The sequence below is a fragment of the Bos taurus genome, chromosome 5, assembly GCF_002263795.3.
Source record: "Bos taurus isolate L1 Dominette 01449 registration number 42190680 breed Hereford chromosome 5, ARS-UCD2.0, whole genome shotgun sequence".
Taxonomy (NCBI): Eukaryota; Metazoa; Chordata; class Mammalia; order Artiodactyla; family Bovidae; genus Bos; species Bos taurus.
In genome coordinates, this window is record NC_037332.1 from 38,127,249 (window position 1) to 38,150,480 (window position 23,232).

A 23,232-nucleotide genomic window follows, 5' to 3' on the forward strand; every position below is an offset into this window, starting at 1 on the left:
ATGACTGTAATTGGTGGCTGACTTCGAGGACCCAAGTAGGCAGATCCTAATCTAGAAGAAGAGAAAGTTGAGATGCAGCCTGAGTTGTACCATAGACCTCCCAAAAGGCTCAAGAAGGTTTATCCTGGGATGAGAGTAGAGGAGAGGCTCTAGCTATGAAGCACCAGGCACGACTGAGGGAAGGGTTGTTGAGCTGCACCCGACAGGCCCACTAGGCCTGAAAAAAGAGCCGGGAGTCAGCAACAGAAACAGCAGCAGTTTAGTGGGCAGTGGCAGCTTATCCGTCTGGAACAAGACCCCACTGTGTGCAGTGGGCAATGGACAGACCTTGTCAGCTGTCTTTGCTACTGAGGAGAGGGGGCAATTACCAGTTATCAGGGAATTGACATCAGGTTGTCTCACTGGTTGCCAGGGAAACTAGCAGAGGGGCACAGCCCTTACTGCCCCTTTGATAAGGACAGTCACCAGCTGGGTCGGGGACAAGTATGTTGGAAGGTTAGTCGGGTGAGTAGGGTGCAGCTAAAGCAGGTACTGGTGGAGCAGGGTCTGTAGAGAAAGCAAGGGAACAGCCATTTTGGATAGCCTGACCATACAGGGGTCCCTGACCAGAACCAGAGGAATCAGATAACATGCCTCAACTTGCCTTCCACATCATTTAGCCAGGTGTCACCCTGTAAGCAGATGGGAAGTGTTCTTTGGAGAATGTAGTTAGCCAAAAGGAGGCAAACGATAAAAACAAAACTAGAGATAACTCGTTTGACTTTGTATTATCTTAGTCTAGAGTAAAGACAGAGTCAAAAAGCTTCCTTCCCTTGGCCTCATTCTCCCAAATATAGACAGCAACCAATCAGCTTTTTAGTTTCTCATCTGAAAAATGAACAGATAGCTGACAATCAGACATTGAAGAAATATCTAATATGAAGTGAACATAGAGAGGGCAAATAGAATAGGGAGATGATATATATATATGTATGTATAATTAGTGTTGTCTAAGAAAGGAGAAGTTAGTGTACCAAGTAAACAAGAACAGAATGCTACAAAAAAAAGGAACTTTCATGAGCAAACAAAGCAGCTCTTGGAAATTAAAAAGAAGAAATGAAAAACCATTCACTAGAAGCCTTGGAAGTTGTAGTAATAGAAAATCTCCTAGAATGTAAACTTTAAAACACTAAGAAATGTAAAATATGAGAGAGAAGATGAGGAAATGGGAAATCAGGTCCAGGGAGCCAACATCTAAATAGGAAGAGAAAACAGAAGGAAGAATATCATCAAACAAATTATTCCACAAATTTTCCCAAACTGAAGGACATGAATTTCTGGATTTAAAGACCCACCAAATTCCCTGTGCAGTGTTATAAAGTATAGTCAATATGAAGGACGTCATCAGGTAATTTTGAATGCTAGAAATATAAAAGGTCCTACAGCTTTTCAGAGAGGAAGAAAAACAGGTTTCATGACAACAGCTATTAAAAACAAAAAAAAAACCCTTTTAGAATTGTTTGATTTTTAAACTATATACTGTATATTTTCCATGAAATGAAATTTTAAAAAATAAAATTTTGAAAAGTGGAATAGGCCAGGATGGGTAAAGAAACTTTGTTTCCATTTTAGTTTGAAAATGTTGATCTTTAAGTTTCAGTATCTATTATTCATTTGACAATGGATAATAGATAAACGGTTCAGATGTAATAGCTCATTAGCCCATGAGTTTCCCAAGGCATTTCTGTTGGTCTGCATGCAGTTGTTCTTTCATAACAAAAACTAAGCTGTATTTGGATATTACTTCTTATAAGAACACTGGCAAGAAATTCAGAAAAAAAAAAAGATGGTCATTCTTCCCCCAAATAACCATAAGATAAGAAATATGGTAGGGGGTTTAATAGCTTGCCAGCACACACAGAGGAAAATATGAAATGCAGAAAATAAAAGGATCTGAAATCCCCAAACAGAAGACATAGTTTCAGTTGCTACAACCTGAAACGAACTGCTTTTATTAGATCATTAATGTTTCATGATTTGGGGATATATTTGTATACCACACAACTGTTGGACCGTTTTATTGCAGTGAAGACACCTCAAAGGATTTGTAAAGGCAGCAAATGTATATTGGAATAGTCTTGGGGCTCCCGTGTATACTAAATTGAACCTCTTCCTAATATACAATGAAATTATATCCATTTTTATTGTGTAATAATTTTTGTTAATAATTTTACTTATTTATTTAATTTTGGCTGTGCAGGGTCTTCACTGCTGTGTGGGCTTTTCTTTAGCTGCTGAGAGTGGGGGCTTGTCTTCCTTGTGGTGCACGGGCTTCTCATTGTGGGGCTTCTCTTGTGGAGCACAGGCCTTAGGGCACATGGGCTCAGTAGCTGTGGCTCCTGGGCTCTAGAGCCCAGGCTCAGTAGTTGTGGGACATGGGCTTAGTCCTTCTGTAGCATGTGGGATCTTCAAAGGATCGAACCCATGTCTCCTGCATTGGCAGGCGAATTCTTCACCACTGAGTCATCAGGAAGCCCCTTATTGTATAATATTATAATTTTAAAAAAGAGACACACTTAAGCTTTAAGAGAGACTTAAAAAATGAGGAAAGAATTGAGGGTGTGTGTATATATATAAATACAAGGAATAGATAGTGAGTTGCTTCAGGGCAAAGAGCAGCTGTTGTTCCTCTTTATAGCCCAGTATCCAGCACAATTGTCCACCCAGTTGAAGCAAAGACAGGAACCTGAAAAGAACTCTGGAGAGGTTGCCCTAGTGAGGGGTGGAGCGATTACAAAGGAGGATCAGATTCAGATCTTGGCTGCCCGGACTCCACGGTCTGGTTGTCTTTAGCAAGGCCACCAGGCTCACTGCAAAGTACACAGGGTTCCCAATAATAATGGGAGGTTATTTGCTTGTTTTTAAAACATCCTTGATATCCTAGGATATATAAAGCACAGGCTCTGAGAAATAAAGAAAACCTTATAACTTACTGTTTGATGTCAATAAAATCAAGCTGTTCCTAATAAGGCCTCCTGCTTCCAGTATCTAAGTGTCTGGATTTCTTTGAAATAACACTATTTATACATGTCTCTAATGCACAGCTATAAGAAAGGGCTGGAGAACCTCAAAGGTAAATTTTACAATCATTTCCATACCCATTTTCCTGTGGAACTTGATTTGGGAAAGTTGGTGTTTGATTTTCACCGAAGTTAAACAAACAAGGCCAACAGATCAGAGCCCCCATCACAAGTCAGACCTTCAGAGGGAATTCAGTAATTTTTTTTTTTTTTCCTATTAACTTCATACCTGTAAGTCTTTCTCTTTGCATCCTGCAGAGCCGTTATGGGCTTTTATTCTTATTTTTATCCTCATCTGCAAATTTCATGTGGATGCCTGCAGATGATCCTGGGTTCTCTGCAGACACACTTCTTTCTCTTTCTCTCTCTTTCTCTCCTTCTGTCTCTCTAATTATTTGCTGAGGCCACAGATGCCATCCCTTGGCAGCTTCCTCACTCCAGTAGAATAATGAGACCCTGGCTTTTGAGAACTCGGTACTGGGAGTAAATGGTGTTTAAACTGAAGTTTTCCCCACTTTACTGGTAAAACACAATCCTTGACTACTCTGCGGGTGCGATGCCCTTGACTATCCCGCCTGTCCGGTACTGTAGGATGAGGCATTAGAATCTGTGTGTAAACATCGCAGTGAGGGGTAAGCTTAGGGCATCTTCTGAGCAGTGCCTGCTCCTTTTGAAGTGTCTGCTGGATTGTACCATTGTCATGCCCGTTGGAGGAATTCTTTGTTTTACAATGGCAGGGCTCTGAAGAGCCAGCTGATAAGACTTGGGACCCTGGTGTGAAACTGACCCTTTGAACTAGGAAGAATCTTTCAAGATAAGGAAGCCTTGGCGTTTTTATCACACTTTTTATTAGTGCTCTGAATGGAGCAGGTTAGTGTCCTTGCTAGGCAGGTAAATAAAAGTTTTTCAGGCTCTTCAGTAATGGCACAAACTAGGACCCAGGCTCCTTTTTGACAACGAAGCAGACCTTCCAATTGCCTATCTCAATGAAGATTTTTGAGAAATAGCATCAATTTGGGGGATTTACTCAGAACAAAAAGATTAATTGTACCAGGAGTAAAATGCAAATGAAACTCAAAAGACTTTTTCAAGAAAAATGTTAAGTTTCTGACTAAGAAGTGATCTTGATTATCTTTCAGACCAAATGGCATGCATAATTTTTCTTCATAAAGGTCATTGGTAGAACAGAAAGTAGAAAAATTGGCTCCATGGTAATCGTTTTTGAATTTACATTTTAATATCCTGAATGTTCCACATCTCAGATATTCTCCTGAAATGAACGGTACTCATCATTCTGGCATTAAGTCACTCAACAAACCTTTGTCAGTCCTGATGGTGTGACAGGCCTGTTTTTTGGGGCAGCATTGAGCAAGGCAGTCTTGCTTTCCATCTACACGAGTCTTCCAGCCCAACGGAGACCCCATCATCACACAAATGACTGAAGAGTGAACTGAAGGTTGTAGGGAACTGACAGGTGCTGTGGCAATTCTTCTTCGGTCCTTCCTTTAGCACTTTATTTTGGGGGATGCTTTAAAGGAAGAATCTCATTTCCCCTTTTTAACAGTTCTTTGAGAGTTTGTGTTTCATGTCTGAGTTTGCTTTCCAACTTTTCCTTCAAGTTAGCCTGAATGCATCTCAGATGGTTTCCCAGAATAGAACTTTCCATTCAGACTAAGGAGCTGCAGATGAGATGGCGAATTCAGGGTACGTGCCTGGGAACTTTCATTGGAAGCTTTATACTGCCTAAACCCCAGAGAGATGAGGGTCTGTGTGGCTGCCCAGGTGATCAGGCTCATCAATGCGCGTGGGCTCCTCTGTCTGGCTGCTATCCTCCCCAGGACAACAAGTCTACTCCACCACCCTGGGGTGTGGCAACAAATGTTAAGACAGCCTTTGGTTAAAATGGCCCTTGTGTATACAGCCGACCTCTATTCCTGGACGGTTTCCTAGACGGAAGAAATCAAAGAGTTAGAGGATTTCACAGCTATGAGACCTTAAAGATCATCTACCATTTTGTGGATGAGAAACTGAGCCCCAGAGAGTAAAGGTCTTCCAGCCAGTTACTGGCAGAAGCAGGACCACTATGACAAGCTCTGCCCTCCCCTCCATCCGATACCCAGAGTGCAGCTCCACCGCACCACCCCCCAGGACCCCGAGAGTGCACTCCATCCATCTCCATCTCGCCTTTTCATTCTCACCACTTCCAGGACCTTTCTGCCCATCTGTGTTTGAAGTCATGCAGTTGTGAGCTATTTCCCACATTTGACCTAACCCAAATGTCTCTCCATGTTGTTTTTCCTTTAAACAAGCAACTAACTAATAATGCTATTTATATAGCTCTCTAAGTAATAAACGAAACTCTAAAGAATAAAGCCATTTATGCAACAGTTCTTTATCAATGCATTCCGTTGATGAATTTCTAATTTGGTATATGTTATATACCCGTGTATAAAACTGTTTAGACCAGACCAATAAAGGTTATCCTAAAAACTGCAGTACGGATTTACAGATTTATTACCACTTGCCTTTTTTTTCCTCTCAAACAGTAGCTCATTTGTGGGAATTACATTACATATAATGTTCAGGCATACTTCAGTTTTTAGCCAAAAAAGTCCATGGTACAGGATATTCTAACAGGAAAGTACATTGTGCTAAGATTATTGCCATATAATAAAGTTCTTAGTGCCCTTAAGCTGCATGAGTGTGGAGGATCCTTTATAAAAATACTTACTCTAGGAGAAATATTCCGCCCCCTTCCCCTTTTCCTGTTCCCTGCTTCCTCTACAGAGCCACTTCTTCATGCTTTTCATTTTCTGCTCTAACCATTACAAAACGAGGATGAGTATCTTTTCATGATTTTTGAAAAAAATGTAAAAGCAGTGTTCTCAAGTTGTCATTAAAATATATTTTCACTTTTGTTTATTTATACAGTTAACTTTTGTAAAACCCCAAAGTGACAAATTGATAGATGAATTCAAATAAGATTGACGTAATTGCATTTCACATCCTGATAAAAATCACAGAGGAACAGGAGTTGTAATCCTATCCTACTCTATGTCCTCAGATATGTATTTATCTTGTTCTCTGGCTAATGAGGAAAAATTAATCCTGTCAATACTGCGATTCAGCCTGGTGATAAGCTTCTATGTCATCTGTCACATGACTAGCTGTGGTCATCTTCTGTTTCCCTGCATTAAGTCAACACAGATGTTTTGGCTTTGGAAATGTCCATCAACTTCATTTAGGCTCTGCTGTCTGCTCAGTGCAGTGCAGCCTTCATTGATGGTGTAATGGGGATTGGAGGTTAGTTCCTCCCCAAGAGTTCTTTCTTACCATAATAATAACTGGAGGGGAAAAAATCTTCCATGCAATAAAACAAATTAGAAGACTAAACAGGAAAAAACCTGGTGTGAGAAGGAAAAGAAAATATTAATACTACAACAGAGAAGAGCAAGTGATATAGTTGTGAACAGATTGAATCATTTATTGTCATTTTGGAACAACAGCAAGTTGTGGGCTCAGTTCAGTTCAGTTCAGTCGCTCAGTCGTGTCTGACTCTTTGCGACCCCATGAATTGCAGCACACCAGGCCTCCCGGTCCATAACCAACTCCCGGAGTTCACTCAGACTCATGTCCATTGAGTCGGTGATGCCATCCAGCCATCTCATCCTCTGTCATCCCCTCTTCCTCCTGCCCCCACTCCCTCCCAGCATCAGAGTCTTTTCCAATGAGTCAACTCTTCGCATGAGGTGGCCAAAGTACTGGAGTTTCAACTTTAGCATCATTCCTTCCAAAGAACACCCAGGGCTGATCTCCTTTAGAATGGACTGGTTGGATCTCCTTGCAGTCCAAGGGACTCTCAAGAGTCTTCTCCAACACCACAGTTCAAAAGCATCAATTCTTTGGCGCTCAGCTTTCTTCACAGTCCAACTCTCACATCCATACATGACTACTGGAAAAACCATAGCCTTGACTAGACGGACCTTTGTTGGCAAAGTCATATCTCTGCTTTTGAATATGCTATCTAGATTGGTCATAACTTTTCTTCCAAGGAGTAAGCGTGTTTTAATTTCATGGCTGCAGTCACCATCTGCAGTGATTTTGGAGCCCCAAAAAACAAAGTCTGACACTGTTTCCACTGTTTCCCCATCTATTTGCCAGGAAATGATGGGACCAAATGTCATGATCTTAGTTTTCTGAATGTTGAGCTTTAAGCCAACTTTTTCACTCTCCTCTTTCACTTTCATCAAGAGGCTTTTTAGTTCCTCTTCACTTTCTGCCATAAGTTGTAGGCTAGGGGAAGCCTTTTCTATCCTCTGGTTCAAACACCTTCTGGCTTATGTCTATGAAAGTCACGTGATTTATTGTTTTTCTGCTTTGTCTACACACACCTTGATCTTTTTTCTTTTCCCCTGGCTGTGCTGGATCTTCGTTGCTGCTCTTGGGCTTTCTTAAGCTGTGGCATGCAGGGCTACTCTGTAGCTGCAGTTGTGCGTGCTTCTCATTGTGGTGCGTTCTCTCGTTGCAGAGCATGGGCTCCGGGTGCACAGGCTTCAGTAGTTGCTCCGCTGAATGTGGGATCTTCCCAGAACAGGGATCCAACCTGTGTCCCCTACATTGGCAGGCAGATTCGTAACCACTGGACCAGGGGAAGTCCCACCTTGATCTTCTTAGTATTTTCAGTAAATATCCCCTGACCCCTGAAATGACATGTCATCTGCTTGCTTTGTGTCCACAATTCTGGGAAGCTAAAGAACACTCAGAACCCAGGGCAACAGCAGATGCCCAGCAGGACAGCCATTACTTTAAATCAGTGGGAGCAGCACTTGCCTCAGAAGCATCCTGTAAATGGAGCCTTTGCAGAGGAAATGTGCTGAAATGACAGAAACTGTGCATAATTAAAATTAAGCAGTGCATGGCCCCCAATTTAATTTAAATTTAAATTGAATGGGTTTAAATGTTAGGTATTCAATGGCTCTAATTTCTACAGTTCTCTTTCATGCTTTTTTAAAAACCTATTCTAACAATTCATGAGAAAACTTTGAAAACTATGTTTTAATGATGTTGTGGATTAAAACCAGCACCACAAAGCCACATCCAAAGAATAATTTCACCTAATATGACAAAAGAGAAGTTCACTTTCACTTGAGCAAGATATCTTAACCAAGAGAGGTCAGATCCCCAAAATGACATCTATCCCTTTAGAACTTTTCATGAAAGAGATCTGGGATTTACTTATGAGCATGCATGCTTCATAAGCAATATTGAAGACCTTGGAGTGTCTGGGTAGAATTTTGCTTTGACCAGCTACTCAATGAAAACTTGAAGTAGCTCTTCTTTCTCCTCACACAAATTTATCACTGTCAGAGAGCTAGTAACCAAAGTGAATTGTGTCTGTAGACCAATGCATGGTTCCTAAACCCAGTTAGAAATTGCAGTTATCTAGGAAAACTGCATGAAATGTAAATTTCTGGCTCCTAACTCAGACTTCTTTTTAAAATTTTATTTCTTGTTGGCCTTGGTGGGTCTTCTTTGCTGCACAGGCATTCTCTAGTTGCAGCCAGCGGGGGCTACTCTCCACTTGCGGTGTCCATGGGCTTCTGATTGCAGTGGCTTCTGTTGTTGCAGAGCACAGCTCCAGGGCACTTGGGCTTCTGCAGCATGAGGGCTCAGTAATTGCAGCTCCCAGGCTCAACAGTTGTGGTGCAAGGGCTTAGTTGCTCCGTGACATGTGGGATGTTTCCAGACCAGGGATTGAACCCATCTCCTGCATTGGCAGGAGGACTCCTTAGCACTGAGCCACCAGGGACGCCCTTAACTCAGACTTATTGAATTAAAATCTATGGGGATGTGGTTCAGGCATCTATATGTTTTTAGACTTTCCAGGTGATTCTTTTCTTTTGACTGCACGGGGTCTTTGTTGCAGTGTGCTGTGGAATGTCGCAGCGTGGCTTCTCTTGTTGGGGAGCACAGGTTCTAGAGCACGCGGACTCAGTAGTTGTGGAGTGTTAGCTACTCTAGTTGTGGCAGCTCCAAGGTGTAGTTGTCCCAAGGCATGTGGGATCTTAGTTCCCCAGTCAGGAACTGAACCTGAGTCCGCCGCACTGAAAGGCAGAATCGTAACCACTGGACCGCTGGATAAGTCCCTCTCTGGTGGGAGGGAATCAGTGTAAGTGATTCTTACACTGACAACCGGTGCAGCATCAGTTGCTCTTGGCTAACTGTTATTAGGGACAGTGCCCATCCATAATATCTAAGAGCAAGTTCTTACCCCATTGTACAACTAGAATTTTTAAATTTCATTTAATAGACACTTTTGGAGTATCTCTGCAGGACAAAACAATTTTGCCTTCACTGGGAATTACTGGCCCGTAGCCTGTAAAACACAGAAGCCCTCATCCATCTGACTGAGTGGATACATGGTCAAGGAGTGGGCCCTTGGTGGTCGTGTTGGATTTCAACCCCAGCCCTGGGAGGGGGCCATTTTTTAACCTCACAGACTGAGGAGCCACAAAGCCCTGTCTGCAGGAAGGTAAGCACAAAGTGTTAAACCAGAAAGAAGCAGACAGAAGACTAGAGGAAGAAAGGATTCTGTCTCAGTTTCTGAGTGTTTCTCTTTCTGAACTGTGGTCATTTTCTGAAGCTCAGCTATAGTCCTGCTGTGTGTTGCCTGAGACACAGGCCTATGTCTCCGTCTGTTAAATGATCACTCCCCACCCTTTTTCTCCTTAAATTAGTCTGGTTTCTGTTACTTACAAAATAGTCCTGTTACAAACCTCATTATTTCAACTCAACCCAGTTTGCATAACACAGTTCCCTGATGTATTTTGCACGCTTGGATGCCACCACAAGGGAGAAGAAGGAGCCCACCTGTGGAATCAGTCCAGGGTGACCCCATTCAGGTTTTCTGCCCAGATGTACCCATTTTGGAGGCAAATACACTTTTGTTCATTGTCAGGACATTCTCTTTTCAAGACCCTTGAATTATATAGCTAATAGTTCCCTGTACTCTGCCCACCAGATTTCCCTGAACAAGAGGTTTCCTTCCTGGCTCCACTCCCAGGACTCCTGTCCAGGAGACACACCCCTGAGCTTTCTCTGGCTCTATTTTCAGAAAACTGCCTTTAGCTTCTAACATGCCCTGCTTTTTAAGCACCCTCGTTATTTTTTTTTCCTTGGACCCCACTTTTCTTCACCTCTCATTTCCCCTTTTAAAAAACCATCAGCAGATTTTAATTCGTGTGTGATTTTTGTGAGGAAATGGGATTTTGTTTGTTTTTGCCACAGATGCAAAATTTAAACTAAATATTTGTCTCAAACCTCTTTTCCCCAAGAATCTCTTTTGTCACTTAATTAAATAACCAAGACCCCTTTTTGAATTGCATGCAGCTTGATGATGGGAGGACCACAGGGAGGGACTTTGGAGGCTATAGGAACCTCATACTTGACCTAGGCTTCGTCCCTTTATCATGCGAATTGAGTTAGGGAAGGAAGAAGGTGTGGGGATAAAGATTTCCACAGCTGAGAATTACCCCAGAGGCAGGGAATATTCTGATGAGAATTTATTTGGGACATTTGTGTTTCCTATGACAGTAAGACCTAGAAGAAAAACCAGCTTCATAATTTGTTACTTTTTTTTTTTTTTCGGTTGGATGGTGCTTTCCTTACAACAGATATTGAAGTCTGTGGTCCTTAATTGTGTTTTGTGTTCAAGTTCCATGGAAGAGCTCTAAATGGAACATCTCATGATTTTGTAAGGTCTGTGCTCTTTTCCATGGTTACTTTAGTTAAGATCTGTATCATGATAGTCCATTTGGGAAAATTCCAGGGATTTTAGTGTGTGTCTTAATTTCTTTACTACCCAGAATGGCAAAGAATCCATCCCCTTGTGTAAAATGAGTGTGAGGAACGTCTGGGCATGCTCATCCAGGTGGGAGTCACTAAGCCCGAGACTGTTCTAGATAAGTAACAGGTGTGAGGTGTTGTCACAAGGCTCTTCTCTTTGACAGCTGAATTGAGCCATAAAATTTTTGAATAATTTATGCAAGTTTCCAGGATTCAGAAAGAGCTAGTGTCGATTTCACAAGGAAATCCTTACAGTTAATTTTGTGTGTGTGTGTCGCTTATCTTTGGCTGAGGTGAAAATATTCAGATTTCCCTATAAGTCAAAATTAATTTTGTAAACTATTATCCATGGTCTTAGCATCTTCTTTTCGCTTTTCAGTAAAATCAGAGTTTATCACAATCATATGTTTTAATTTATATTTTAAAATATTACAAGATGGCCAAGACTTAGTTTAAGAAACCTTTAAAACATCTTTAATTTTGGTGAACTGGTAAGTTTGAATACTCTTTTTTTTTTTGTAAGCTGAATTTTTCCTCCTCCTCAAAAAAAGGAAAGCAAGGCAACATGTGGTTTGTTACATTCATGGCTCTTCTTAGCCTGTTTTGCATTAGGAGGTTATGGAAACCCAAGACTGAAAGCTCCATAAAGCAAACCTTACAGTGAAGAAAAGAAATAGAGAAAAGAGACATCTGAAACTTGGCCGTTTTTCCCCATCTGCCCTAGAAATACATTCCAGTATGAAATGTGGGTACCTGATAGTTGGCAGTATAAAGGAGCAGAAAGGCAAATACTTTAAAAAAAAATCATACCTATTAAGTACCTTGAGTAAGTAGCCTCTATATTTTCCCTTTAAGAACTATCTAAAACAAAACTATCTGGGAAAGAACAGATCTGTAAATGTCCAGTCATTCCCCAGCCGTTCTTTAACTATCAGTTCCTCCCCTACTCAAAACAAAAACTGCCACCAAGAGTCTACCCAGTGAGTGTCATAGCTGCCACTCTTGCCAGCTGGCCTCTGGGAGTGACATGGCAGAGGCCCTAGCCCACTTTTCCTACTTTGTCCCAGTGCTGTTAATGGTGACAGTAAATGTTTTTCCTCACAGTGCACAGAAAATTTGCTGCCTAGTTAACACACTAGAGGTCGCTTTAAATTATTTTTCCCCTAATAATTTCACTACAAGTGAAATTGCTTATTACGCAGCATCAGCAACAAAATGCCCAGATGTTCCTATTACAGGCTTTCAAGGATCCCAAATATTTATGTGTATGAACGTCATATTTATTCTCCCTAAGAATTCTCTTAATTAGGCGTGAGAAATATTTTCCTATAGAGTGACAAGCATTTTTTTGTAGATTTTAATTGTCTGTGAAAAAAACATGCTGCGCTTCATAAAAGGTGTTCTTAGGAATCAGATAGTTGTATGTTCAGAAAAGTCATTATAAAATAGATTCTTGGAAAGACAAGAAGATGATTAGAAATGTCACTTGTGTAGGAACTGGCCCTCCTCTTCTATCTTTTGAATGGTGACTCCATTTGAAGAGGTTATCTACCCATGTCATTGGATTATTTCCAAAAATTTTTGACTCTTTAGATCCTAAAAGCATGATAAGTCATAAAACTATTTTTCTAATGATATTTTCAGTCTTCACTAAGTTGCTCCCCGCTCCCAAACATACCTTTCCAAAAGGTGGAGAGAAGCATTTCAGAGATTCCTGGAATCTTGTTAGAACCTATTGAAAGAGAAGCTAAAGACTTTAGAAATGGTCAGTAATGGAAATGAGGTTTGGTCTATTGTATTAGCAGCAATGCAGTCAGTAATCTTAGTCTGTGTTAAGTAAAAAATGTGTGTCCTTCTGTAAGAAGCAGATTGTCTGTACAAGCCTGCTTATATTATATGGTATTATATGAGTGATATTATATGAGTCTTAATAGTTTCTATTATTTGAGCTCATCTGCAACAAATTTTTGTTGGGGGACATTTTGGCAATTACAATCACCAAGAAATGCTGCCAGACTATTAATTCTATTGTCTTTTTTTTTTTTTTTTTTTTCCTTTTTATTCATTTGCTGTAACTGAACTGAAGGACCTTAGTAAAACAACAATAATAATGTATTATGGTCCTGGGAGTTGAGCTGTAATCAATTTTGTCTGACAGGCTTATTAATGGCTGCATTATTACTGCAGTGCCTTTTTGCCTTCAGGATGTCATGTGAGATGCGTTCAGATGAATGGGTCACACATAAGCTACAAACCAAACCATTCTCGTGGTTTTGCCCTTTGTTCAGCATAATCTGCCTCTAAATCGAGGAGCTGATGGTTGGGCTCCATCTGAGAGTGATACCCTTACTTGAGTAAGAGCTTAGCACACCCTGATACTCTAATGATGAATAGTTGCATCAGAGCAACTGTTATATGAATGATCTTCAGATACAGGCCAGTTTTGTTGTATTTAGACAATAAATGACTTTGTATCTATAGAAGTTAAAAATGCAGTGAAACTGCTTCCAAAAGCTCAGTGTCTCAGTTTTCTGAGGACCCCCAGGATTGGGGGCTGTGGGTGATGCCCCTCCTTTGAACTGTGCAGCATTTCTGTCCTAGAGGTCAGGGTAGCCAGTGTGTTGTCACTGAGTGCATTGCTTCATTTCTAGATGAAATAATGTGGCATGAACCTTCTAGAATTATCCTTCCTACTTCCGGGTGATATCGCTGAGTCACCAGTTGGGGCAAGCAAAGCATGTTATTTTGCCATTTGTAAGAAGCTCTGCTTTAAAAGCAAATAACCTAGTGGTTGAAGACCATGGGCTTCGATGTCAGACCTGGTTCTGAATCCAGGCTCTTGCACTAATTAGCTGATGATTAGATGATGGAGCAACTTACATGTCTCATTTGTAAAATGAGGAATATAAGGAATATAAAATAAGGAATATAACATGCCTTATCATGTTATTAGAATTTTTTTTTAATGTACAGGATTTAACACAAGGCCTAGCCTACAAGTACTCCAGATATTATAGCTACATGATAGTAATAATGATAGTGATGGAGTTTCACTTGGCATTATTATATTCTTAGCGTGTCACCAAATAAAATGCAGTAACATGCTATATGTTCAAGATGATGCACAATTCTAATGCATACTTGACCCCTCATTCTGTGCTGATGCCACCCCTGTCTTTAGGTCACTGCATGTTCAGTGAAAGGAAGGCCATGTGTCAGGTACACGATGGCTTGCTGTGAGACAGCGTCCTCTTTCCTCAAAGGATACTAGGATGCTCGTTACATCCAGATCCACCCAGACTGCACTTTTATCCTCACAGACAGCTTCCTCACCATGATCATCATGGGATCATATCACTGCATTTTGTTTGAGAAAGCTCTTTTAAGGAACCAGAAATACCAGAAGGTCTGTTTCTCAAAATACATCTTTTCCAATCACTAATATTAAGCAAAATAGTGACTGTAGCCCATCCTTATTGGTGTAACTGCCAAGTGGAAAGTTTGAGTTTCTGGGTTGTCCCAAAGCTCTGTGCACAGAGGAAGAGAAGCTATCTGTTGAGTTAAAAGAAAAAAAAATTCTATTTGAGAAAGAAAATAGGCGGTAATTTTGGTGGAGGGACTGGTCTAAATAAGATGGGGGTCCTGGGGCTAATGGAGAGTCTTGGAGGAATGGAAATGCAGCATAGAAACCTCTGGTGTAATGGGACCTCAGGGAACATTCCTGGACCCATCCCAAATGAAGTCCTGAAGTAAGAGTCAGCCAGGCAGATAAAAATGTGTGGCTAGACAGTTGCACATAGAGGAAACAGCAGGATTAGACAAAGGGTCATGAAACAACATGATATGCTTGGAAACCACAAGTTCTGGAGCCAGAGGTGAGATATGACAAGTGATGGAGATACAGTTGGAGGGATCAATGGGGGCTGGAAATGAAGGACCTTCATTTATCCCATGGAGGTGCCAGGAAAACTGAAGAAGGGATTTTTAAAGTAGAAGAATGATATAGGTTTATAGTGCTCAAGTGAGGGAAAATGGGTATGTAGGGAAGAGAAGCCCTCGAGGCTTGGCTGCTGTAGCATCCCAGGATGGGGGACAGGGTGAGATAGAAAATGGAAAAGATGCAAAGATCCAGTAAGTCCCTGAATGAGGGCAGGCAAGAAGAAGGGCACTTGGTGAAGGAGGCGCCTGTGATGGTCAGGTGTCTGGCTTACTGGGGGTACTGGCGGTAGGTACCATAAACAGACCAGGAAGAGAGGAGGAAGGAGGATTATTGGTCTGGAGGTGGGTGGAGCATATCATTTAGTAATTTGAGCTTGCTAAAGAGATTTCACTTTAGCCAATTGGTTTAAGTTCATTTCAGATCCTATATGCTAAAAAGAATAACGTAAAAGATAAATTTTATGAGGTTCCTTTAAATATTAAAACTAGAGAGTTGAACACTAAATTAGTTGACTCACTTTTTTCCAAATAAAAATAGAGAAAACAAAATCAATGGATTGATAATTGAGATAATATAAGAGTGCTTAACAAGGTCTGGAACCAGTCACTGAGCATTCAGCAAATATTCACAGAGAAAACTCTATGTAGCAGGCAAAGTACCTAATGGGGTAGGCCTGAGTATCTGAGCACTTGGGATAGATTCATTGCTAAACAAAATAGGCAATATCGCTTCCCTTAGCCCCTCTATAATTCAATGCAGGTACAATGCTGAAGAGATGAGCACTCCAAGCATAAAAGACAAAGGAAATATTAAAAGTAACTTTCATCAAAAGATAGTTACTTACCTAGAGCTATGTGATTTGATCCAATATAACAATTGGAATTCCAACTCCTGGCCCTGGCCCAACCTGGGATAGCTGGTAAACCAGTCCCCACTACAAAATCACCTTGTGTAAATTCCCACAGTTCCAGAAGGGGACTTGGTATCTTAGATAAGATAAAGAAACTACAGAAAGCATGGCTGACCTTTTGTTTTTGGCAAGAGGCTGCTTGAAATAATTCTTTGCGGACACCTCTGTAAGAACGTTATTGTACATGGCAGTTGTTAAAAGCTGGCCCACCCTCATTGGCCCAGATATTTCCTTGTGGAGAATCAACCGTCTTAGGTAGTGGAGAGTTTAAATAGCATGAAAAATACAAAGGTGAGCTAAATAGCTTTGAGTGTGTAGTTCATGAAGCAAAGCAGCAAATACTCTATAATTTTAATTTTTAAGACAAAGCAGTATTTATTCTTTACATGTTTTGCACAGAATACAAACTGCAAGATTGCAGAGCTCACCTAACACACCAAGTTTCCACTTTTTGTTTCATCTCTGCAGCAGGCTTGGCTGGGTTATTCTACATAATCTTCCAACCTTAGAGTCATGTACCTGTTTCCTTCCATAATGAATGACCCTGAGCTCTAACACTGGAGGATGCCAATGCTGTATTTTAAGAATGGATTCCAACAGGAAGATAAAGTTTGAACTTAGAAACGTAAATATCAACACTTTGGGTTACCTTGAGTTTATCTTCCATGGACAGTGAAATATATCTGCAGTTTCAAGCTGGAGCTCTCATATCAGGGCTAACTTGTTGATTGTCTTTCCAGGAAACCATGGGAATGCTGACTTAAGAAATGGTGGCCCCCATCTGCCAGTTCTCAAAGTCCATGCTGGGCCATCACAGCCCAGTCTCTCCGCCCTCAGACACACTGCCCTTGACTCCTGGAAAGGCTTTCAGGCTCTTTCCATCTGGTTTCCCTGCACTGCTGTCTCTGCCCTCCCTCTAATGAGGGCAAAGACACAGTCATTTCGCTCTTCTTGAAGCCTCTGTGACTCCCTGTAGCCCTTGGAATAGCTGAACAGCCCTGGCACACGCAGCCATTTAGAGTTTGGACCTACCTCCCGGCTGTGCTCTGCCACATCACTGTGGGTTTTCTAAGGGCAGCTCACTCTTTGGGCCCTCAAGCTTTGACGGGCCCAACTGGGCCTTGGTTCCTACTCCCAACTCCACTGATTACCCTGATCAACTACTTCAAATCCTTTCAGGCTCAGCTCAGATGTCACCCCACTTTCCTAGATTCTCACCTTCTAACCAGAATTGATCGATCAACGTTTCCTCTTACTCTTATATTAGAATTTTAACCATACCTCAACTTTAGTATAATCACAACATACCATGGTTTCTTATGTGTTTTGGAAAATTAGAACAATTGGTAATTTTCCCTACTCATCTTGTGTGTTTTCCTATGCCTTCTATTTTATCAAGATATAAATAGAATATGAAATTTAAAATAGGCCTAAACCCTCCCCTTAAGGACTTCATATTTAAATATCATATTCTATGAAGTCCTTAAGGGGAGGGTTTAGGTCTAACAGAGCTGCGCTGAATTAAATATCTTTTGATTCAACCAAAGAATCTATCAATAAATCAATGGATGAATTTATGAAGCATCAGCCTGGAACAACAGGCAGCTCTTGTTCCAGTATGTCTGGCTCCATGGAAATTTGGGACTGATGACTGCAGCAGAGGTTTCACCCTTGAAGTTTGTGACTGAGCAGAAGATAGCACAGGGAGGAATTATGTATTCATATATCTTTCTGTATCAACTAATAACAATTCAAGAAATCATTTTATGCTTGTGAGCGTTTCTTCCTTATATTAATATTGTAGAATATTTTCTTTAATGTTTCTTAAACCATTTTTATAAAGGTTTTATATGAGCATTTTGGAAAAAAAAAGGTTGTAAATAGTGTGAAGATACAAAGGTACAATTATTTTACAAATAGACAGTTGACCCTTGAACAACACAGGTTTGAACTACACAGGTCCACTTACCCTTGACAGTTTTTCAGTAGTAAATGCTAAGTGCTGCACTGTCTGTGAATCTTCGGATGCAGAGGAACCAAGGAGAGGGGGTTATACACAGATTCACCCCACCTTGCTCAAGGGTCAACTGTAAGTTCAAAAGTCAAAGTTTCCATCTGCCTTTCTCTAGAAATCATATCAATGGTTCAGTAATTATATTCCTCTAAATAGTTTTGCTATGCATACCTTAGCCAATATATTATTAGCTATAATAATGTGATCATACTATGTATTGGGATTTGCATCTCAATATTATCCTGAATAACTTTCCGTGTATAGATCTCTCAGTATTTGTTTGAATAACTTTGTTTATAGCTGTGCTGGGTCTTCATTGCTGCGACGGCTTCTCTCTAGTTGTGGCGGGCCAGCGCCTCTGTTTAGTTTCGGTGCTCAGGCTTCTCGCTTCGATGGCTTCTCGTATTGTGGAACATGCATGGGCTGTAGGGCACTCATGCTCCGGTAGTTGCGGCTTCCGGGGTCTTGAACACAGGTTTAGTCATGGCACGTGGCTTAGTTGCCCTCCGACACGTGGGGGCCTCCCACACCAGGAACAGAACCTGTTCTCCTGCACTGGTAGGCAGATTCTTCACCACTTAGCCACCAGGGAAGCCCCCTAGATGTCTCAATATTGATTGGAGGATTTATTCTTTATTTCTTAACATGTTGGCGGTTTTTCAGCAATGAAATCTTAAGTATGTTGTATTAAACCACAGATCTATAGGAATAGAGAAAGTTGAAAAACTTAAGGAAGGTTTAAGTTCTTAAGGAATACAGGTTTAATTATCTGTCCATGGAAAGAGACATTTCCTGGACTGGGAAAGGGCTGTTTCAGAGCAGTAGAGAGTGAGTGGTGGGTTTTTACTAGAAGTCATAACTCTGAGCGAGAGTCAAATGGAAGGACCTGATCCTATTATATTCTTCCACCCAGCCTGGGCTATAGACTCAAGACACCTGCCTGTTATTAGTGTCACAACCAGCTATCAAATTTTAAGAGACTCAAAAAATATTAGAACTGGTGGAGTCTCTGGAAGCATCTAGTTTGAGATGGTGAAGCCTGAGTTCTAATACCTCAGGCTAATACCTTAGAGAAGTGATTTGTCCCTGAGCCTAGTAACTGACGGAGAATAGACTTTAAATTCTCCTAACATCAAACCCAGTGCATCGAGATATTTTGCAGGGAGGATTTACCTTACTCTCAAAGGAGTTAGGAGTTGGGGGAGGGGATGGCTGGCTGGGAGGATTGGAGTAGTAAATCTAAAGAGGGACTGGGTGTAGAAAATGTTAAAGAACCAGTGCTCTCTAATCACATTGCTTTAAATATAATCAAAGGCGGAAAGAAAGTAATTGGAGACCTAGAGAAACTGCAACCTATTATAAAACAACATCCAGCCTATTAACTCTCGGAAGAGCTGATACTGCCTTCAGGCCCTTCCCTGGGGCTGTTGAGGACTCAGCTGACCCTAGAATTTGCAGGTGTTCAGTTAGCCATCAGGATATACTGCCCAATCAGAGATACAACACAAATGTTAGAGTTAAAAAGAAGGTAAAACACTTTACATAAACATTTAGTGGTAACAACTTTGGTAACAGACTTGAAGAATTACGATTATAATTGTTTTTCTGGATCTCGGTTTTTTTTCTGGACAAGATGTGGGATCCTAAGGATTGTTGTCAACTCTAGCATTGTCTGACTCTATGATTTATTTTTTGAGCTATTTTCATTAGAAATTGCATCCAACATTACAGGTGTTGTGATTCTTTTAGTTACCTATCTCTACACAGTCAGAACTACCCAATTGTTGTCCTGAAAACTATCACCCTACTGAACATTTCCTATGCCAACCGCCCCTTAAATTTAGTGAGTGAAATGTCATTTGATGAATTTCAGAGTCCTTGATCTCTCTTTTCTGTTCAGAAACATGGACATTCAATCATTTAAATAGACTCTTCCTAGATGACTGACTTTTAGTTACAAATCCTTCCACATAGCTGTGACCAAGAGCAACTCTTACTCTTAAATAAAGTAGGTCTGTTTTACAAATGGAAAAATAGAAGCAAGGAGCAGAAAAGACCTCAAGGTCACCATATACAAATCATAGGAGAACCAAGGAATAGAACTCAGTTGTGCTTTCTATTTTGTACGTTTATCTCCTTCTCCCAGACCCAATAAAGCTGACATTTGACAACCAAAATGCTCCCTCTTTATTTCTCTGCCCTTGGCGGTTTTCTTTCTGTCTGTCTTAGTCTCCTCCATTAAGACACTGGAATTCAGTCTGGCTTTAGGTTAGAAACAAAAGTTCCTTGTTCAGGTATGGTATGGCAATGAAGGCCTGAGAAGAATGTCCCCAACCCATTCATTCATTTACCTCCTGCTTATTGAACTTGTCTACTAAGTGTGGGGCATGAATCTTAGTGCTGAGAGTATAGTAACGAACCTGCAAAGGCTAGGGAAGAAGACAGGCAGCAAACATGAACAAATAGGATGTCAAGCAAGAGTGCTGTGAAGACAGCACAAATAAGGGGGGTGGGGGGGGGTGATATTTGGGATGGGCAGCTGGAAAAGGCCACTCTGAGTGAGAGTAGGGCAGAGACCTGTTGGCTAGAGGGAACCAGGTCCTGTGAATTTCTGGGCTTCCTTTCTCAGCCTCCTGGCAAGTGTGATTTCCAGGCAATGAATATTCCTCCCCGCTAAAACAAAAGGATGCTGGTTGGGGGCCTTGCTCTCCATCCTGCATAAGTTCACCCTTGACAATAACAATGCCTTTCAGACCGGACTAAGGTCTGTTGCATTCAGATTGAACTTTAGTAGGAAGTTTTTAACTGTCTCCAAACCCACTTCATCACTGAAAACACTTAAAATAGGCAATAAAGCTGACCGTAACTGTTGAAAATGTAACAAACAGTATTTACCAGTAACTATGTGAGAAGAAGCACACTTAGAATGGCAGACATTTAATACTAGTAAGTGTTGCTATGGCTTGTAGTTGGGAGGGTTCTGGGGCCTTGGCTAAGGTGTAGCTCTCCATTAAAAGCTTTCAAAAAGGATCCACCTGGCATAGCATTGGCCTGCTGATACTCCCTGTATTATGATAGTTTGGGTTTGATTTAAGTCAGTAATGGACTGCACACTGTCAGTTGATGACTTCCCTGACAAAGTCCAAACAGAAATGAAATAGGAAATAGGAAATCTGACCTAGGTATTCACGACTCATTTCACAGCTCCCCAGAGGAAAGTGGTCATCTTTGAAGTCCATCTCTGCCCTCTCACCAATCTCCATACAACCTGAAGGCAGAGGAGATCTACATTAGAACTGTTTGGGAACCATCTTCACAACTTGTGTTCTAGATTTACCAACATAGAGTATGTTTCAATAACAGATCCTGTTGCCTAAATCAGTGTTTCCAAGCTAGTCTACCAGCAGAGCCATTACCTTTTTGGGGGGCCTCTGCCACTTTAAAAAAGTAACTTAAAAAAAGCAGCTTCTCAGCTGCCTTGCTTTGCAGCAGAGATAACAGAAATTGGCCACAGAGTTATTTACTTGACTGCTCTATTTATAGCAACTTGCTTGTGTATTTTTAAATCACAGTTACAATGGGCTATTGTTCCGTTGTATACTGTAGAAACATATATGTTGCAAATCACTCCCAAAGAATCCTGAGGGTTTAAGGATTTTTTTTTTCCGAATATAACTTGAAAAAGAGGTAGGATACCCAAGGAACTGGTGACCATTTTAAGTTGCATTTTATAAACTGATAAAGCTCTTAAATATTGCATCCTTTTCTCTCCCTTCTTTTGGCATATCGCCTTGTGATAAGGAGGCTATTGTAGAAATTAAAATTTGTAGTTTTGAAGCGACTCAGTCTTCTGCTGCAGATTGTAGTTTCTTTCTGGGCTTGCCTTGAGGTCCTGTTTTTGCTTCTCATGGTCCTATCGGTAGGCAACTAATGCCAAGCTTCACTTTCTCTTAATGTACCTAGAAATATTAACAGCTCAGAAACAAGGTTAGCCATGAGTATGAGCATAGTCCTTGTGTTTGAATAATTATATTCACTTAACAACTCTTATTCATGTACTTGATTGAGTGCATCCCGTGACCTGGTTCCGTTTCTTTGGATGTTATTTACTGATAAAAATAAATCTGCGCTAAAAGCAGTAGGAATCTCTCCGAAATGCAAGGAAGGTCCTAAGAGGAGAATTCATATGTTAATGAGCCCTTCCAAGTGAGAACTTGGTTAAACGTGCCATTTGCTGACATCATTGTTATGGGCAGAGAGGAGATGATTTCTCTAAGAGGTGTCCTTGCATATGCTCCCAGCGTTTTCTGGCCCGCGCGTGCACCTGCGGGAGGGGGAAGTTTACATAAGCGCCCTGGGGTATTTGCATCTCGGCTTTAACACTCACTAGGGCTCCCGGGAATGGAGCGGGCGGACCGAGGTAGGTGCTCAAGCCACGAGGCTGGCCAAGTGGGTGGGTAACTTTTCGAGGAATAGTTCGTGCGCGGGACCTGTGGAGACCTGCCAGGGGCACGGTCAGCAGTGACAGTTCCTGGAAAGCGGGGGCAGCGGGATCTGGCCGGGTAGGCTCCTACTGCGGACGGGAGCGGGGAGCGGAGTTGGGCGGGGATCGCCAGCCCGGCGGCCGGCCCGCAGCGAGGCAAGGAGGGTGGGACCGTCAGGAAGCGAAATGGTTACTTTTTTTTTTTTTTTTTTAATGCGGGCTCTGGTTACTTTTGAAGATCGCGGGCCCAAGAGCAGAGGGGAGACGGGTTTTTTCTTTCCGCGGTGGCGGATCCTGGAGAGACGCGGAGCTGAGGCGTGGGGGATGCGGTGGCCTGGGCGAGGCGACTCCAACACGGGAGAGCAGAGTCGGCGACGCCGGCGGGGACGAAGGATCTCTGGAAATCTGGGGGACTTCTTGCCGGCCCCCTCACGGCAGGTTAGACGGCAGCTGCGGCTGAGGATCACCGCGTTGTACTGAAAGGGGACTCACAGGACCCGCCGGCGGACCGCGCGTCACGGCAGGGCGGGGGCGACCCCTCGCTGGCCGGGCGGGGCTGACACTGCGCGGCGACGGGGCCCCCACGCTCGCTGCCCTGCCCCTCGGCCCGCGCCCTGCTGGGGTCTCCTCCGGAAAGAGGTGGGCGCGGATGACCCTAAGGACATCCAGCCCTGTTTTCCTGCGGGAGCACCCGCGCCGGGCCGCCAGCCTCGGCCGGTCGCAGAGCGGGGGACGGCGAGTGCGCGCCAAGGGCTCCACGGAGGGGCTGCAGGCCGCGTTCGGCCCCGCGGCCGCAGGTGGGGAGCCGCCGTCTGGGTTCCGGGGCTCGATGGCGATGGGCGGCGGGGCTGAATGCTGAGGCTACGCGGAGGGTTTCGCGTCAGAGGCTGGGGATAGACGCGGGGACCCGCGGTCACTCGGTGCCGCTGTCCAGCGGTGGAACGAGTGCGGACCCCGGTGAGGAGGTCACGCTGCCCCGAG

The 23,232-nt window shown here is 42.3% G+C and overlaps 1 protein-coding gene and 2 non-coding genes across 10 annotated transcripts in view; 2 read left to right on the forward strand and 1 right to left on the reverse strand.

The window, feature by feature from the left end:
- PRICKLE1 (prickle planar cell polarity protein 1) overlaps positions 1 to 23,232 on the forward strand; it is a 113,420-nt gene that overhangs the window by 69,002 nt on the left and 21,186 nt on the right. For 2 of the 8 annotated variants that reach the window (XM_059886790.1, XM_059886791.1), the window contains exon 1: positions 22,450 to 22,689. The exons of 3 other annotated variants lie outside the window; for them this stretch is intronic. Coding sequence is in view for 2 of the 5 variants with exons in the window: in XM_024992308.2 (XP_024848076.1) it covers positions 22,170 to 22,188 (19 nt within the window). In the remaining 3 variants the exon portion in view is untranslated. Of the gene's footprint in view, positions 1 to 22,016; positions 22,189 to 22,449; positions 22,690 to 23,232 lie in introns of those variants that run through there. 3 more of the 8 variants (NM_001428301.1, XM_024992308.2, XM_024992309.2) reach the window with 3 other exon arrangements.
- MIR12005-2 (microRNA mir-12005-2) lies at positions 17,189 to 17,247 on the reverse strand. The gene has a single exon (NR_162336.1). It is a non-coding gene; the product is annotated as a microRNA mir-12005-2 (primary transcript).
- On the forward strand, positions 17,192 to 17,250 carry MIR12005-1 (microRNA mir-12005-1). Its single transcript, NR_162335.1, has one exon. It is a non-coding gene; the product is annotated as a microRNA mir-12005-1 (primary transcript).